This window comes from Hippopotamus amphibius, chromosome 2 (genome assembly GCF_030028045.1).
Source record: "Hippopotamus amphibius kiboko isolate mHipAmp2 chromosome 2, mHipAmp2.hap2, whole genome shotgun sequence".
Lineage (NCBI taxonomy): Eukaryota > Metazoa > Chordata > Mammalia > Artiodactyla > Hippopotamidae > Hippopotamus > Hippopotamus amphibius.
In genome coordinates this window covers 55,918,472-55,936,873 of record NC_080187.1, presented here as the reverse complement: position 1 = coordinate 55,936,873, position 18,402 = coordinate 55,918,472, and the positions used below count along the sequence as shown (strand labels likewise).

Here is an 18,402-nt window from a genome sequence, read left to right as displayed (position 1 = left end):
GTTGCTGCGCGCGGGCTTCCTCTAGTTGTGGCGAGCGGAGGCTACTCTTCATTGTGGTGCACGGGCTTCTCAGTGCAGTGGCTTCTCTTGTTGTGGAGCACGGGCTCTAGGCGTGCAGGCTTCAGTAGTTGTGGTACACAGCCTCAGTAGCTGTGGCTCACAGGCTCTAGAGCGCAGGCTCTGTAGTTGTGGCACATGGGCTTAGTTGCTCAGTGGAATGTAGCATCTTTCCAGACCGGGGAGTGAACCTATGTCCCTTGCATTGGCAGGCGGATTCTTAACCACTGCGCCACCAGGGAAGTCCCAACTATCATTATTTAGCACCAGGCCCTGAGCTAAAAATACACTGGAGGAGACAGTGAGGCAACAGACATGGCTCCATTTATAGTCTTATAAGGAGCAAGTCGTCTCTTGGTGTTGGCTATCTTATCAACTCAGGATTATTCCGAAACCCATGCTTATTTTACAACAGGGATGTATTATCTCACACCTCCCCTAGTCTGATGAGCAGAGTCAGATAAATGTTCGTATTCTTATGGGTTGACCTTTGAGATACAACTTGTCTGATATTAGGGGAAAAATGTGGAAACCACTGCTTTTGTAAACTTCATAGATTTTCAAGCCTATAATTTTTAAAGTTGAATACAAAGCTATCCATTATCACGGCCTATTTTAAAGTTGAGTTATGAATATTTCTCACTGAGAGAGACAGATACATTTCTGAAAATCAGGCTTTAACGCAGAATTTTCCAAGGCTATGATTTTTTTTCCTGAAAAGCTTTCAGAGTGCAGTCTACCTACAGATCATGGGCAAAAGTCCTATTAACATCGTTGTGTCACCTGCTTACAGCTCTATGGTGTCTCTGGGGAAAAAAAAAAAAAAGAAATGTATTCTTTCCTAACTTAAAAAAGAAGTATGGTAAATGCACAAGATATGAGATTACCAAGATGAATCTTCAATGGACTCGATTTGTAGTGAAGAGCCATTGGGCATAATGATGAAGAAAAGGGTCTGAAGCTGGGCTGCCTGAATTTGCAGCCTGGGTCTTCCACTTACTGGGCAAGTCACTTCATCTCTCTGTGCCTCAGTTCTTCATCTGTAAAATGGGTAGGGAGATAATAGTAGCAAGCCTACAGGATTGTTATGAGCAATAAATGAGTTAATGTATTTAAAGTAATTATAACAGTGATAGAGACAGAAGTATTCACTATTTATTCATTAATTGTACTAATTAATTTTTTTCTCTTTACCTTTATTTTATCGTTTGTTTATTTACTTCAGTTGACTATTTTTTAGAACAGTTTTATGTTCACAGCAAAATTGAGTGGAGGGTACAGAGATTTCCCATGGACCCCTGTCCCACCCCCATCAACATCCCCCACAAGTATGGTACATTAGTTACAACTGATGAACTTACATTTACACGTGATGATTACTGGAATCCCATAGTTTGCCCTAGGTTTCACTCTTGGTATTGTACATTCTATGGATTTTGCAAGTGCATAATGACATGTATCTGTCATTACAGTATCATGAACATTTCACTGCCTGAAAAATCCCCTGTGCTCCACCTATATCTCCCTCCCTCCCCTGCCAAGCCCTGAAAACCACTCATCTTTTAACCGCCGTCATATTTTGCCTTTTCCAGAATGTCATATAGTTGGAATCATACCTAATTAATTTTTGTCGATTTATTGGAAGTGCTTTATAAATGCCAAATATTTTCTCTAAACATCCCCCTATGAATTAAAATGTGAAATCCATGGCCCACATGCTGGAAATTAGTACCCACCCAGTTTGAGGAACCAAATAGCCTCCCCCTTACCTGAGACATCCAGGACCATGGTCCACTCCCAGCAGAGCCCTCGAACACACTGACCTAAAAACTCAGAGTGAATGTGTAACCCAACAGTAGTTAAGTAGTAACAGGTAATAAGTAAAGATTAGAGAAAGAACACTCAGCTTGTTTCAAAAGTTGTTTTGTCTCATAGTGAATTTGTAACTGTTGGTGATGAGTTAATATTTCTATTGATTTTCTTTATTTTCTGCTGTCCTCACCTGAGTATCAGTCAGGGGCCTGTGCGTGCCCAGAGGCCCCGTGGTCCGCTTGGTGTTTGCCAGTCACAATGGCCAACTGTGCTGCGGAGAACCAGCCAGGCACTAGAGCAGGTGCAGCCTCATTCAAGGATGGCAGTGGGGCAGATAGGGGATCACTGACAACAGCTGATACGGGGCTCAGCACAGCAGATTGGGAAGCTCAGTCTCAGAAGAGAGGGTACATCTGATGAGGGGTGGTGACTGTTTCTCCGGGACATCCCGGTGATGTTCAACTGCTCCAAACATTAGAGACACAGATCAGAGCACACTTGAGTGGCTGGGCACCTTTGTCCAAAGTAACCCAATATACGATGTTTAATGCATGAGAGAAGGGCCATCAGTGATGCAGGGAGCGAGCTGGATTTCTAGAGATTGGGATGGTGTAGATGTGTTACCTTCCTTTTTCCTAATAAAACATTTTTCCACTCACCACCTCCATAATCATTCTAAAATTGCTATTATCTTTCATGTATTTTAACCCCTCAGTGTTTATTTCCAAATTTGTCCACCCTTCCATTTAGCCAACCCTACTTTTTTTTTTTAACTAAGGCTTATTTAAATACACCAGTCCTGAGAAATTTTTCAAACATCCCTAGTCTCAAAGCCCGGTCATTCATTCAACAGTTATAAACCAGGAGTGACATTAAGAGACTACCGTCCCCTGGGACTGGGAAGCAGATCTCACCCCCTCAGTTGGTAGTGCATCCCTTCCATCTGGAATACTCGCCTTGTACTCCTTTTCATCCTGGTAAACTCTTCTTTGTTCCAGCATCTTTAGGAAATGCACTGAGCCAGGGTTGCCCACTTGCCCTCTACATCCATAGAAAATCTCAGAGCACACCTGTGAAGTGTTGATAATAAGCAGTGTGGCCCTGGGCTCTTCCTGCAGAGCCAGCTCAAGGGTCTCTCCATCCTGAAACCTTCCCTTCCCTGCACCCACCCCACCAGCCCTACCCTGCATGGATTGGCTATATTTGTACATCACTCTTTCAGGTGGTTCACATCCACTAGTCTGAAATATATCAAACCTTTGAACTCAGGGTTGGTGCTGCCTTCACCTGGCACACAATGAGAGCACACTATGTATTTGAATGAATGGATAACCCTGAAAGAGCTCAAGGCCTCCTCGCTGGTGGACACGTGCTAACATTTATTCTGTTAGAATTACATAACTGTGTGCAGCAAGCCAATTCATTCAGTTACCTGGGAGTACATGCTGCAGCTCACTCAATCCGGGGGGCATTGCAGATGGCCGTGCTGCCTGTCATTCACACTGCACAGGCATGCTCTGAGGTTTCCTATGAATACAGAGAGCCGCAGGGAACACTGGCTCAGAAAACTTTCTAAAGCTACCACGATAGACTGGAGATTTTGGATCTTAACTGCAAGTGCCTTCAGGTGAAAGTAGGAGGAAAATGATTTTCCAACCAGGGGAGAACCCTGGATAGGTTCTTCGTGCCCTGTAACTAAATGTCATCCCTGCTCACCTGTTGTCTGGTTTCCAGAGTGCAGATCTGCCCTTAATCAGCTAGAACACTTCTCTAGCATCTGCAGTCCCGCTCTGTCAGGCATCTGGTAGCAAGAAGTGGGGTTAGGGAAGAGCCACTCTTTCTAGTTTCCCAGATTCTCTCCTTGGATCAGGTTCCCAGGGGTTCCCCGCCTCAGCAAGAGGGACATTTGTGGCTGGATAATTCCTTGTTGTCAGGGCCATCCTGTGCATTGTGGGATATTTAGCTGCATCCCTGGCCTTTATACACTAGATGCTGGTAGGACCACCCCTCCTCCCAACCAGCTGTAAGTAACAAAAAGATCTCCAGACATTGCCAAATGTTTCCAGGCTGGCAAAGGGGGTGCAAAATTGCCTCTGGTTGAAAACCAGTGAATTAGACCATTGGAAGGTCATACACTCAGATCACATTTAGTCAGACCCTTCAACAATCACATTTACTGAATTGTGCTTTAATGTTTGGTGTTTATCAAAATTGCAACAGGAGGGGAAAAAAAAACATGAAATTGGCTTCACTTTTTTTTTTTTTTTTTGGTAAAATTAATGTTACGACTATTAGTTTTCTTTCAATCAGTGGTTTTTCAGACTTTTTTTTTTACAATTTAAGAAATGCAATCCTTGTTTTATGACAAATGTTTTCTCTTGAGGAATTATGCACATGGTGAGGTTTTCTGCCTACTACCCTGGCTGCTGGGCCAACCACCCTAAGCCACAGATGGGCACATTCTTTATCTCATTTATCTCATTGCCTGATTTTTTTCTAACTCTGTTTTATTTAAGTATGTTTCAAAATTGTATCCCTGCGTATTTTCATAGAAGGAGATAGACTAGAAATACATTTCAATATTGTGAAATATAATTCAACAATATTTACGGAGCTGTCATTAAATATTATTTCTCCTTGAGACTTATTTTAATGTGCTCATCTTTCATTCCATAAGAGAAATTTTATGTAAGAGACTTTTAATCGTTTGCTTTCCCTCCATTCCAACTTCTAGCATTTGAAACAACTCACCCTGCCCCAGCTGGAAAGAACCACTTGTTCTCTTGTGCCCCTCTCACAACATAGCCGTTTTTTTCTTCATTTTAATTCTTACTTTGTATCACTTTTTCTCACCTGAGTGAAGCAGTTGAGGTAACTGAGGATGATGACCTGAGTGTGTGTGTGTGTGTGTGTGTGTGTGTGTGTTGGGGGCTGTGAAAAGAGAGGGGACCACAATGAAGAGAGAAATGATGATAAAATAATTGTCTTCAAATATATGACATCTAAGAGAGGGATTAAACTTAGTCTCTGTAGCTCCAGGGGCCTATTGAGAGGAAGGGAAAAGAAAGAACTTTCTACGTAGGGGAAATGTGTAGCCATGGAGGAGGCCATCTCAGCAGGGAGTGAGGCCCAGAAGACTCGTGCATTACGATGGTTTGACTACACTCACTGCTTTAAAGTTTTTTCAAGTAAAAAGGGTAATATCTGTTCAATGTGGAGTATTTGGAACATGTAGAAAAGGGAAAAAAATGACTAAAATCATTTGAAATTCCATTAACCAGAGATAACCTCTATTAGCAGGGTAGATCCAGTCACGTTTTTTCCAATGCATTTTTTTTCTCTAAAATTGAGACCATAATTGTTAAAAGATAACTACTTATCTTGCTTGACAATATATTCAAAAATACCATTTATTAAGAATTGTTAAGAACATAGCACTACATGTTTTAAGTTTTTATTAGAGATTTCTTCTATGACTTCATGCTTTAGATATTCGTCTCAATCCCATGATTTGGGAATATTTCCCTCGTTTTTCTTCAAGTTTTAAAATAGTTTTATGATTAACATTTTCCCCTTTAATCCATCTAGAATAAATATTTAGAATAAAGAATGAGATGAGAATCTAACCTTACTCTTTTCCTAACACTGAATTGTGTAAATTTCTTTCTTTTGAATCATAAGTAACTTGCCCTTCTCTGCTTATGGTATCAGTAGCATTAAACTATTCCCAGACGTGCACAAAGACACCTGGGTTAAAGGAACACCGAGTTACTCTAATGTACAGTCAAGAGTGGGACAATGTCTGCAACAATTGAAGAAATTACTAGACCCAGTGATCCAAACAGAGAAGGGAGGATAACACAGATGGGGACACTGGCTATTTGGTCACCACTTAAACAACTGTTATAAATACATAATACATGAAAATCTCCATCAAGGCATACATTTTAAGGGAAAATGGGACTTAAAGAATATGTATAACACATTAATAGATGTCACTCCTGGTGATAGAATTATGGATTATTTTTTATTTTATTCTTCTGTTTCATAAATTCTAAAGTTTTCATGTGTACCACATTTAATAATTATTTACATACACACATATACAGAGAAAGCAGATGAGGGGAAAGGAAGTCACAAAGGAAACCCAGAGCCTAAAGATGGAGGTAGGTGTTCCTTCGCTGATAGGTCGAGTGTTGGCTGCCTTGGGTCATTTATTTTTAGAAGCCACTGATAGAACCACCATCTTCCGCCTCTGCCCAACAGCTGCATAGTCCCAAACTGGGCCCCCCAGAGCACAGCTGGAATCTTTCCTAGGAATAAAATTTGTGAGTTTTCCTTTTCTTCAGGGTTTTCTAAATATCGAATTGTTCAACTCTCCTAACTCTCTCCCTCCCAGTAGTTCCCACATGCAGCAGGAGAGGGGGTTTCTAGGCCAACTTGTGGGCGTTGGGTGACCCGGCTCTGATGGCCCCGTTCCCCAGCCATCAGCTTCTCTGTGGCTTCTCTCTCTCCAGGCGGTTCTTCAAGGACATGCCCCACAACGCACTTGACAAAAAATCCAACTTCGAGCTCCTGGAGTAAGTCCTGGAACTGGCCCCAGCCTCTCCTCCCTTCCTTTCCTCCTGCCCTGCCCTTGCAGCTCACCCCCTTTACATCCTCATCCCCAGAGCAGAGCCAGGCAGGACCCATCTCCCTCGTCCTCTCACCTTTCCCTGATTGGCCTGAAGTCCTGAGGTGGGGACGAAGGGGAATCAAATGCTGCTTTTTGCCCCCTTCTTTCAGGAAGGAAGTGGGGCTGGACCTGTTTTTCCCAAAGCAGATGCAGGAGAACTTAAAGGTGAGGAAATCAGTGGGTAAGGAGCCCAGAAAGACTCCCTGTGTGTCTCCTTTGTGTCCCCCAGGACTCGAGCTGAAGGGATGGGGCTGGGGGTACTCAGGTAAGTCAGGGCTTTCTGCTGCCTTGGGCCACCTGGACACAGGACCGCTCCATGCACCCAGTGGGCCTTTTCTGTGGCTGGGAATCAGGAAGCCTGGCTCTAGTTCCACACCAGAGGGCAATTCAATTAGCTTTGTGGCCTGGGCACTGGGGATGCTACTTCCCCTGACTCCCTCTCAGGGCCATGGTGAGCCCCCTTGAGACAACAGGCGTGTGCATCAGGTAAGACATCACCACTGCCCTCGTGGCAGAGGCCTGGGGACCATCCCGCAGCAGCAGGCAGGCTTGCGGTGAGATCGAAGGGAAGGAATCAGGCCCCGCTCACCCCTGACCCTCTCCTCCAGCCCAAGCAGTTCCGAAAGATGATCCAGCAGACGTTCCAGCAGTACGCCTCGCTTCGGGAGGAGGAGTGCGTCATGAAGTTCTTCAACACCCTTGCCGGCTTTGCCAACATCGACCAGGAGACCTATCGCTGTGAACTCATTGTAATGCCACATTCTCTTTATTCTCTCCCTGCCCTGAATTCCAGGCCTCTCAGAAAAGGAGCGCGTGAGGGCACCTCGGGGGGTTTGAGGGGGTGGCGGTGGCAAGAAAAGGCTTTGCTTGCTTGTACATTCTGTAGCATCAGGGCCTTGCTGATACATCTGAAAATGCAACTAAGGTTAAGCTCCTTGCATGAGGAAGGAAACTGAAATCTTGACTCCCACTCTGGGAGGTGGAGAGCGCTGGCAGGTTGTTGGGAGGGAGTAGTCTGTATGGCGGGGAGTTAGGATGGAAGGAGCGGGAAGGCCCAGAAGACAATGGCTTGTGCCTAGCTTAGTGAGCTGTTTTCAAATTTCTGAAATATGGGCGGGCAGAGCGGAGGCAACAGCCATCTCTCCTTTGATTCCAGCAAGGATGGAACATTACCGTGGACCTGGTCATTGGCCCTAAGGGCATCCGGCAGCTGACAAGTCAAGACTCAAAGGTAGCGAGAGACTGGGGGCAGGCCCCACCTCGCCCAGGCAGTCTTCCCTTTCTGCTGCCTGCTACCCTGGCCTGTCCCTTCAGTTCTTCCTGCCCCATTGCTGACAGTAGAGAGGCTCTTGGTATGAGTAGCTGTGGAGAGGGTGTTTGGGATAACAGCATGGGGCGGATGGTTCTTTACATCCCTGTGACTGTCCCCTGCACAGAGGAGGGGGCAGGGAGTGGCTTAGTGGGAGGGAAAGAGGGAAGGGCACTACTATTGCTTTTCTGGCTCAGGTGAAGGAGTTGCTCTTTCAGTGGCAAAATGGGGTAATCGTGCCCCTGGGAGTCAGAAGACCTGGGTCCAGCTCTGGTTCTACCACTAACTTGGCATATGACCTTGGGCAAGCCCTGGCTCTCTCCAGGCTCATTTATAATTCTTCAAGGGGCTGGGGCTAGATGATCCTTCTAACCTTAATCATCTCTGATTTCCCTCTTCATGCCCCTGAAAGACTCCAGTTCCCAGTTCTTCCTTGTGCCCCACCCCCACCACATAGCGACCAATCTGCATGGCCTGATCCCAAGAATGGGATGGTCTGAAGGATCCCCTCCTTTTCCACAGCCCACCTGCCTGGCCGAGTTCAAGCAGATCAGGTCCATCAGGTGCCTCCCACTAGAGGAGGGCCAGGCGGTACTGCAGCTAGGCATCGAAGGCGCCCCCCAGGTGAGCATCTGTGGGCACCCAGAAGCTCGGAAACAATGGAAACAGCTGCAGGTTAGGAGCTCCTGCTCAGGCCAGCCTGGCCAGGGCTTCCCTGACTGCAGAGATCTTGTTAAGAAATTGGCACCTAGTTCTTAGAGAGCAAGATTACGGTAAGTTAAGGAAAACATGTCAGGAAGCAAATTTATTTTTTAAATGTCAAGAAAGAAATTATAGGAGGTTTTTTTGGGGTTGGGGGTGGGGGTAGGTAAAGTGACCGGAAGTCAAGGTACGGAAATCAGTGGTCTAACTTTGAACAAGTTGCAGTGACTCAGAAGCAAGACCTCAGGGACCTAGTTATTTTTGTAGGTAGAAGAATCAAAGAGACCTCAGACTGCAGACCGATTGTCTGTCTCCTCTTTGATCTGGCTGTCCCCTGCCCCACCACCTCCCTCTTCCCTTTGCTTCATTTCTGCTCTAGCATACTGAGGTACAAGGCATGTGCTAGGCACTCGGGACCAGAAACGGTGAGACATGGAACTGCCTTCCTAGAGTGTAAGGCGGTTAGTTAGGAGGGGTGACAAGGGCATCCCCTGGTGGCGATGGGGAATGCAAGCCAAGGCCCAGGAGTGGGGTTGATGGAGTCCAGGCAGGGCGTAAGCAGCAGGGTCCTGCATTTTCTTCTCCAGTACTGTGGGGTAGACTCTAGCCAAGGCTCTGGGGTCTTATCCTTGGCTGGTCTCTTCCCTGCAGTCCTTGTCCATCAAAACCTCCTCTCTGGCAGAGGCCGAGAACATGGCTGACCTCGTAGATGGTTACTGCCGGCTGCAGGGGGAGCACAAAGGCTCTCTCATCATTCGACCCAAGAAAGGTGCGTTTCCACTTGAAGGTCAACTGGCCCAATGGGCAGATTGCGGCACAGCTGAGCCAGGCCCCCAGAGGCAGAGCAGGAGAAGCTAAGCCATTGAGTGATATGTGAATAAAGAGGCTTTGGAAGTGTGGGGGGGGGGGGGGCTCACCCAGCTCTGCTGGACGCTCCCTGTGGTCCCATCCTGGATGCTGGGCCACAGCCCTGGCCCCCTGGCCAAGGGCGGCATTGGGGCTGGCTTGTGGAGGAGATCAAAGCAATTGCCGAAACATGACTGGTTCCCCCTGTTTGCGGATGGAATCATAAAGCAGGGATCAGGCTGGAACATGTGACAGTGGCAGAGGAAGCCTGAGAGTTTCTTGTACCGAAAGGATTCCAGCTCAAGCCAGACACCTACCCAGCTTCCACTCCAACTTTCAGGAGCCACAGAGTGGTGGGAGGGGTATCCCTTGTGTTGGCTCATAGGAGCAGTGAGGTCAGCCATGCATCCAGGACCCTGTGTCCCTGGCTCCAGCTCCCCCTCTTCCTCCCCTCTCCCCAGATGGTGAGAAGCGGAACAGCCTGCCCCAGATCCCCACGCTGTGAGTACACCCAGAGGGCGGGGAACTGGCCCCACATTCAGCCTGTGCCTTCGCAGTGAAGGCAGAACAAACAGGGAGCCTCCCCACCATGGTTTCTGGTTTCTGGGCCCCAGGAGAAGATACTGGAAGCCCAGCATTTCACAGGTGGTGATTTTTCACCAGTAAATTTCTCCCAGTAGATTCGTGCAGGGATATCCCCGTGTCCTAATGCCACGTGGCATCGTCTTTGGTGGGGGGAGGGGGAAGTATTGTTGCCGTCCCCACCCTCCTGGCCCCTGGCGGCCTGGGCCGTCCTCCCAGGTTATTGCCATCAGGACAGGCTACTTCTCCAGGCAGGGTGGGTGGGAGAGAGGGGGCTGAGGCTGCCCTGGGGGAGCATTGCCAGGCTCTGCGCTCACTTGGCTCCTGCCCTCCCATTTCCTCCTACAGAAACCTGGAGGCTCAGCAGCCCCACCTCTCAGAAAGCTGCAGCATAGGTAAGCCTGCCCATCTGCCGTCCTCTGCCTGTGCCCAGAGTCTCTCTTCTGCCTGCTCTTGTGACATTATCAAGGATTCCCTCAAAGTTACAGAAAAGTGAACTTTCCCCATGACGGCTCAATGAGGGCTTAAAATATCATTAATCATAACAGCTAACGGGTGCTGGGCAGTTAGCACAGGACACCATGGTTGTCTTGGTCCGCTCAGGCTCCATAGCAAAAACCACAGGCTCGAGCTTCTCACAGCCCTGGAGGCTGGAAGTCTAAGATCGAGGTGCCAGTGCAGGTCCTGGCGAGGGCTCCTCCTGGCTTGCAGACGGCCACCTTCTCTGTGTCCTCACGTGGTGGAGAGATGGAGAGATCTGATCTCTCTTCCTCCTCTTCTGAGGACACTAATCCCAGCATGGGGGCTCCACCCTCATGACCTCATCTAAACCTAATCACCTCCCAAAGGCCCCTCCTCCAAATACCATCGCATTGGGGGTCAGGGCTTCAACATATGCATTTGGAGGGGAGGACACACCATTCAGTTCATGACAGTGTTAAATACGTAATAGGTATAACTTTATTTAATCTTTACCTTCCCCCAAACATTCATTTCACAGAAAGGGAAAGATTAAGGGAGACTAGCCAACTTGCCCTAAGTAGCAGCTGGGCAGCAGTGAGCAGGGACTCGGGCCGAGGTCCCTGGGTCCTGTGGCCACTCTGAAACCCTGGACAGGAGCCCAGTTCTTGCCTGGCTCCTCCCCACACCCCTCCTGGTGATGTCAGCTTGGTTCAACTAGCCTGCACGGGGTGGGGGAGGGGAGCCCCACACCTGGTTCCTGGTGGTGTCCCCTGAGGCATCTTGCCCACGGGGTGTCCTCCTTCTGTAATTTCAGAATCAGACATCTACGCAGAGATTCCCGATGAGACCCTGCGAAGACCGGGAGGTAGATCCCTGACCCAGCCCCACCCCCCACCTGAGCCACAGCCAGGGTCCTGGGAAGTGACATTTGCGGACACATATGACACCACAAGGGGACTTTCTTTCCTTCTTCTGCCCTCTCCCACATATGCCTCAGACAAAGACAAAGCTGAATGAGGCACCTTTGATTCTGAAAGCGGAGATCATTGTTATCATAACCACACAATTGACCTTTTGTGTGCCCTGGGGTAGAGAGGATAGAGGGAACCTAAGTGTATGGATGTGGGACTCAGCTTTCAGACTTTTCCCCCTGTCTGAGACAATGGAACCTTCTAGACCCCCTTTCCCAGCCTAGACCCTGGATCCTGGCTGAGGTGTTGGTGGGGGGTCTGGTAACGCCTGGGCAAGAGGGGGCAGAGCCGGGTGTTATAGCCTGCAGATGCTCAGACTTCCATGGATTCGGGTACTCAGGTTCTGAGGGATGCAGGTGCTCAGACTTCCATGGATTCGGGTACTCGGGTTCCCAGGGATGCAGGTGCTCAGACTTCCGTGGATTCGGGTACTCAGGTTCCCAGGGATGCAGATACTCAGACTTCCATGGACTTGGGTACTCAGATTCCCAGGGCTGCAGATGCTCAGACTTCCGTGGATTCGGGTACTCAGGTTCCCAGAGATACAGATGCTCAGGTTCCCAGGGATGCGGGTGCTCAGACTTCCATGGATTCGGGTACTCAGGTTCCCAGAGATACAGATGCTCAGGTTCCCAGGGGTGTAGAAACTCGGATTGCCAGGGGTGCCAGCTGGTTTCTGTGCTGCAGAACTGTCTGTTTTCTCCACTGTGCAGGCCCACAGTATGGCATCACCCGGGAAAATGTAGTCCTGAATCGTATTCTTGGTGAAGGCTTTTTTGGAGAGGTCTATGAAGGTGTCTACACGAATCACGTGAGTTCCAGACTCTTCCCTGACACTCCTCCTCTGCTTTTCTGTAGAACTAGGAAGGAGCTCGAATACTCTAGGGTTGGCAGCGGCTGCTGTGGTGTGTGGATCTCTACCCGCTTGGCCTTTGCCATATTTATGAAACACACAGGGAGTGATGAAAACAAGAGTCATTTCCAAGAAAGGCAGCAATAGCAGGGGGTCCAAAGAGAGGCAGCACCTGCCCAGGTGACTGACTCTTGGTGGGAGAGCACAAAGGGGGAGGCACCATGTAATGCACTTGTGAGAAAGGGAAGGGTGGGATCTGAGGCCACCGATGGGGTTTGCCTTTGTGGTTGTGCTTCTACCAGGCCTGGGGGAAAAGCCAGAGCAGGAGGAAAGGAGCAGAAAAACGTAAAAACCAACAATATAGAGAAAGAGACCTGGACGCCACGTCTGACAATGGCCTTGCACATGCCCCAAACAACTCCCACTGACTTTGGGCAGATCACGTGGCCCCTCAGGCTCTGTGTCCTCATTTGGACAGCCAGGGGCTCAAGGGATCTGATCTCGAAAGTTCTTCCAGTCCTAACATACCCTGATCAGGAAGAAGGGGGTGGGGATGGGAAGAGGGGAGGAGACAGAGGAAGAGCAGGCTTTGCAGAGACCCAGACGCCCAGACGTCACCTGTCTCCCTGTGGGAGGACTGTGGGGACACAGGAGAGGGGAGCGCTGGGCAGGACTGAGGATCCCTGGGCACATTCTCATTGCAGAAAGGAGAGAAAATCAACGTGGCTGTAAAGACCTGCAAGAAGGACTGCACTCTGGACAACAAGGAGAAGTTCATGAGCGAGGCAGGTAGGTGTCCCCCAGGAGCCCCCCAGCCTGGGAGCTGGAAAAGGCCTCTAGACTATGCAGATCCGGAGACGGAGAGGGCCTGGAGCACCAGTTGGGGAGGCTGTGGCCGGTGCTGGCGCCCACATGGGAGGAGGGTGGCGCCTGTGTCTCCGGGTCGGACCGGCCAAGCCTGATCCTTGCCTTGGACCTTAGAGGTGCTCGGGCCCGTCTCTCTCTCACCCACTTGCAGTGATCATGAAGAATCTGGACCACCCACACATCGTGAAGCTGATTGGCATCATTGAAGAGGAGCCCACCTGGATCATCATGGAACTGTACCCCTACGGGGAGGTGAGCTGGAGGGGGCCGAGGAGGACCCTGCAGTGATAGCTGGGCTGCCGTGCAGCAGGGCCTCAGGGGGCGGGGGGCGCATTCAGAGCCAGGGGCCCTTAAACGCTTAGCTGAAACAGCCACGGAGGCCGTTTGGAGAGGAAGTTGCTGGACTGTCCTGCCGGCCTCGGTGTGCCCTCCCCCCGCCCCCCAGCTCCACGCCCAGGCCGGGAAGATCCTCAGGTCATCTTCTCCTTCCCGCAGCTGGGCCACTACCTGGAGCGAAACAAGAACTACCTGAAGGTGCTTACCCTCGTGCTGTACTCACTGCAGATCTGCAAGGCCATGGCCTACCTGGAGAGCATCAACTGCGTCCACAGGTGCGGCTGGGGAGGGACCTGGAGAGGTTGGGGTCAAGCAGGGCTTTGCAGCTGCTCAGAACAGGGTTGAAGGCCCAGCTCTGGTCCCGCTTATGTGACAGCTTGAGCGCTTTCTCTGAACCCGTCTCCTCCTCTGAGAAGTAGAGTAGCGATGTGTCCCTCCCAGGATTGCTATTAAGAGGAGATCTGAAGTCCAAGGTGTCTGTCGGTAACTCAGTGCTTTCTGGGCCACATCCCTGGGAGTCCAGGAAATCGCTTCCCTGCATGTTCCTCTCTTGCTCTCCTCCAGCAATTCCAGCCAGGCAGGAGAGACTGGGTCCTGGCAGCGCTGGGACGATCTGGGGTCCTGGCCCTGCCAGTCCACGCAGCTGGTCCCCGGCACCTCCAGGCTGCCAAGTCCAATCCTCCATCTGGCTGTGGAGCTGTCCCCTTCTCCAGGCGGCTTTGTCCCCATTTTTTGAAAGGAGGTCCCCGCCATGCGGGACATGATCCCCTGGAGGAGACAGAGGGGTGCTCTCAGAGCCCTGGTGAGTTCAATCCAACGCCATCCACCTCAGCTGTGTAGCCGTATTGCGTGACACTACACGAAGCAACATTGGCGGAGATGAACATTCATTCACTCACTCGTGCGATTAATATTATATAGCTCTTCCCATGGGCCTCCAGGTGCTGTCCTCGGCTCCAGGATAAAGTCACCATCAAAGCAGACAAAAATCCCTTTCTTTGTGAAGCTCATCTAGCATCTTCTAGGGTGAATAGTGGGGCAAAGGTGGTGGGGTAATAGATTTGCATCTCTGTGCGAGGTTGTCGTGCTTTGAAGTCGTTTTCAATAATAAAGACAAACAAACAGTAGGGTGTGGAGCCTGCCTGGGAGAAACAAGATGCGCCAGTTTGGGGCTAGAAGTGATGACTGGGAACACGAGGTAAACTGAGTCAGCAGGGGCTCCCTTGGGGGTGGTGAGAGCTCAGCTCTGGGCTGATGCCCTTCTCCACTGGCCAGCTGCTGGGCGCGTTCCTCCAGCTCTCTGCCCTAGTCTCCTCCTCCGTACCGAGGTTCTGAGGGTCTCCGTGTCACTGCTGGGGTACGTGTAGTCTTTGGAGGGTCCTGGCTAGCCCAGTGCTCGCTGGAAGTGAGCTGTGAGTGGCTGTGGAATCACAGAACAAGGAGAGGTTAATTGTGACCAGGAAAGTGGTTGGGCTTCTTCCCTGAAGAGTCAGCAGGGGTGACAGCATCCCCGGCAGAGGGGACAGTACAGGCCCAGAGCAAGTCTGGGGAACTGAGACAAGCTTGGAGGCGGACACACGGGAGAGGGGCTTATGGGTGACAGGGCTCCGCAGTGAGATGGAGGGAGGTGACAGCTCTGTGTGCAGTGGGGACGGCAGGCCCCCGAGGCTCCCACCAGCGCTGGGCTCCAGCAGGACGGAGCACGCGTCCAGGAAAGGCTGACCGACAGAAGCTGCTCGATTCTGCTCCAGAGGCCAGGGCCCTGACACACTCTTCTCCTTTGCCTCTCTGTCCATCTGTCTGTCTGTCCCCCTAAAGCACTCTGAACCACCTCACCCTTGTCTTTGCCTCCTCCTTCCAGGGACATCGCTGTCCGGAACATCCTGGTGGCCTCTCCTGAGTGCGTGAAGCTGGGGGACTTTGGCCTTTCCCGGTACATTGAGGATGAGGAGTATTACAAAGGTGAGGTGGGGGTGGTGTTGTGTCCCTGGAGGGGTTGCTGAAGCCAAAATCCCCCCAAAAGTCTACTATTAAGCAAGCCCAGGCCAACAGTCTCTAGAGAATAGTCTGCATTTCTGGATAAATCTGGATCTTTCTTCTCTAATAACTCCTGTAAACTCTTTGTACACCCAAAGCCTCTGTGACCCGTCTCCCCATCAAATGGATGTCCCCCGAGTCCATTAACTTCCGCCGCTTCACGACTGCCAGTGACGTCTGGATGTTTGGTGAGTGGACTTTCCAGATGGCATGGAAAGGGGTCGATTTTCACCTCTGTGACCAGGATAAGAGGGGGCACAGGAAGCAAGGGTCTGTTTTGCTGCAGCCACTGAGAAATCCCAGAGGTGGGAGTGGGTCGGACATGACATGGGCTAAGGGCCAGCCTGGGTTCATCTTCCAAGAAATGCCTCTTGAGATGAGTGTGTGCTCCACCAACCAGCCCTGGGAGTAAGGTGGGGTCACCCTGAGGGATTCCTCAAATGCAAAACCAAGGCTTTCTCTGAGAAGGAGGTGAAGGATGAGGTGAGAGCAAAACCAGGTGATGGGCGGACAGCCGCTTACAGAGCACACAGACGTGTGGATTCTCCCTCTTGGGTCCCCACAGCTGCCCCAGTAAAATCTCATTATTATTTTTCCCATTTTCCGGATAAGGAAACTGAAGCTCAGGCGAGTCAGGCCATGAGCACATAGGCAGCAAGCATTGGTGCTAGGCTTTGAATGCTAGCTTTTCTTTCCCCTAATTAATTTCTATTGGAGTATAGTTGCTTTACAGTGCTGTGTTAGTTTCTGCTGTACAGCACAGTGAATCAGCTGTATATATACATATATCCCCTTTTTTGGATTTTCTTCCCATTTAGCTCACCAGAGCATTGAGTAGAGTTCCCTGTTCTATACAGTAGATTCTCATTTTATATATAGTATGTATATGTCAATCCCAGTTGAATGCCAGCTTTCTGATGGAGGCTTCACTCCCTCCAGAGAGAAGGCACTGGTGGCCCTGATGACGTGACTTTGTCCCCTCTTCATCCCACAGAACCTTAACAGCTCCGTGTGAAAGGGGCCTGGGGTGGGGGGCTTAGTTCAAAACTTACGGATGCAGGTGATTGGTCCCTCGGTGGACCACTGTGGTGAGCAATATCTCAGGGATGCTGTAGGGGGAGGGAGGGAACCCAGGGGGGACCCTGGCAGGAGCAGCGTACTGACTGCACTGCTGTTCCTGGGGTGGGTGGGCTGCCCGGCACGGGCCCTGAGCCCTCTCCTCCCGCCTGCAGCCGTGTGCATGTGGGAAATCCTGAGCTTTGGGAAGCAGCCCTTCTTCTGGCTGGAGAACAAGGATGTCATCGGGGTGCTCGAGAAGGGGGACCGGCTGCCGAAGCCCGACCTCTGCCCACCCATTCTCTACACCCTCATGACCCGCTGCTGGGACTACGACCCCAGTGAACGGCCCCGCTTCACCGAGCTCGTGTGCAACCTCAGGTGTGCAAGGAGGTGGGCGGGGGTCTGCAGGCCTGCGGGCCCCGGAGAGCAGGTCTTCTCTTCAGCGGCACTTAGAGGTTTACAACATCCTTCCTTGAGCGAGACGCAACAGGCTGTCCTGGTCCCCACTGAGGGATGAGGGAGTTCAGGCTCAGCGGGTGACTCGGTGCCCAAGGCAGTGGTGGGTGGGGCTAGGACTTGCCCCAGGACCCCCCACCGACCAGTACAGAGCCATGCGTCCAAGCAGAGTTAGCCCATCCTTCCAGCAGAGGAGGCATCTCAGAAGCTTAGCGCTGTCAAAGGCAGGAGACTGAACCCGAATTCACTGTCGCATGTGAACTCAGAGACTCACAGCTGGGGTCAGGCGCACCGTCTCTGCATCTCTCAACCGCAAGCACAGGACGTTGCTCCTAGTATGTGCCCAGAAAATATACTTTAGCTTTGAACCCAAAGGCTGCATCAGACTTCCACCGAAGGGCCTGTGCTCTTTGCTGAGGTTTGGGGTGCATCTTGCAGGTGCCCAACCTGGGCAGGGGACCTGCTCCCCAGGCAGCACCCCTGTGCCTCTCCTCTGCCTTTGACTATTCTCCCCAGACAGAAGGGAAAGGAGTGATTTATGGCTGTGAAGACAGTGACCAGGCACCCCTCTCCCTTCTGAATGAAGCACTGGCAGCCTGAGGGTCTGATCCTGCTCAGGTGCCCAAGAGCCATTACCCCCTGGTGTTGGGAGGTCCTTGGTGAAGGTGCTGCTGGAGAACCTTTTAGAGGGTCCCCCTGTTTCCTTGGTGGCCCACTTGCCACCATCGGCCCCTTGGGTGGTCTGACTTCTTTTGGCACCCTTTAGGGCAAGGGTCAGCACACTTTTTCTATAAAGAGGCAGACAGTGAATATTTGGGGCTTTGTAGGCTGCACAGTCTCCTTTGAAGCTACTCATCTCTGCCATAGCTCAGAAGCAGCCAGAGACAGTACATAAAATGAATGAGTGTAGCTGGGTTTCAGTGAGACGTTATTTGTAGACACTGAAATTTGAATTTCGTATAATTTTCACATGTCCTAAAATATTTTTCTTTTAATTTTTTTCAGTCATTCTAACATGTGAAAACCATACTTAGTTTGGGGCCACCCAAAAATAAGTAAGGGACCATATTTGGCCTCGTAGGCCTAGTGTCCTGGCTCCTACATTAGGGAACCTAGTGCTTAGTTAACGTTGAATACTACAGCTTTAAACACGGTAGGCACCATGCGGGCATTTTTTCAGAGAAAGAAAACAGCCCCCAGAAACTTCCTTGTGGTGGGGGGGGCGCCGGTGGGGAGGCTGGGAACCTCAGGCCTAGGCAGTGGGAAAGATACTGCATTTGTTTGCAGGCAGGGCTCCAGCACAGTCTGCAAGGCCTCCAGCTTAGAAAGGCTCTCTGTTCCTGATTCTCCCTTCGTTGACACTGCTGATTAATTCTAG

General features: G+C 50.5%; 1 protein-coding gene across 3 annotated transcripts in view; it reads left to right on the top strand.

Annotated features, from left to right (window-relative positions):
* The window catches only part of PTK2B (protein tyrosine kinase 2 beta), a 129,467-nt gene that overhangs the window by 96,147 nt on the left and 14,918 nt on the right, over positions 1–18,402 (top strand). For 2 of the 3 annotated variants that reach the window (XM_057720234.1, XM_057720232.1), the window contains exons 6-21: positions 6,387–6,449; positions 6,655–6,709; positions 7,153–7,293; positions 7,701–7,775; positions 8,376–8,477; positions 9,207–9,324; positions 9,863–9,902; positions 10,332–10,378; positions 11,260–11,310; positions 12,130–12,227; positions 12,974–13,058; positions 13,288–13,388; positions 13,632–13,747; positions 15,334–15,434; positions 15,608–15,697; positions 16,742–16,946. In XM_057720234.1, coding sequence (XP_057576217.1) covers positions 6,387–6,449; positions 6,655–6,709; positions 7,153–7,293; positions 7,701–7,775; positions 8,376–8,477; positions 9,207–9,324; positions 9,863–9,902; positions 10,332–10,378; positions 11,260–11,310; positions 12,130–12,227; positions 12,974–13,058; positions 13,288–13,388; positions 13,632–13,747; positions 15,334–15,434; positions 15,608–15,697; positions 16,742–16,946 — 1,488 coding nt within the window. The remainder of the gene's footprint in view (positions 1–6,386; positions 6,450–6,654; positions 6,710–7,152; positions 7,294–7,700; positions 7,776–8,375; positions 8,478–9,206; positions 9,325–9,862; positions 9,903–10,331; positions 10,379–11,259; positions 11,311–12,129; positions 12,228–12,973; positions 13,059–13,287; positions 13,389–13,631; positions 13,748–15,333; positions 15,435–15,607; positions 15,698–16,741; positions 16,947–18,402) is intronic. The other variant, XM_057720233.1, reaches the window with a different exon arrangement.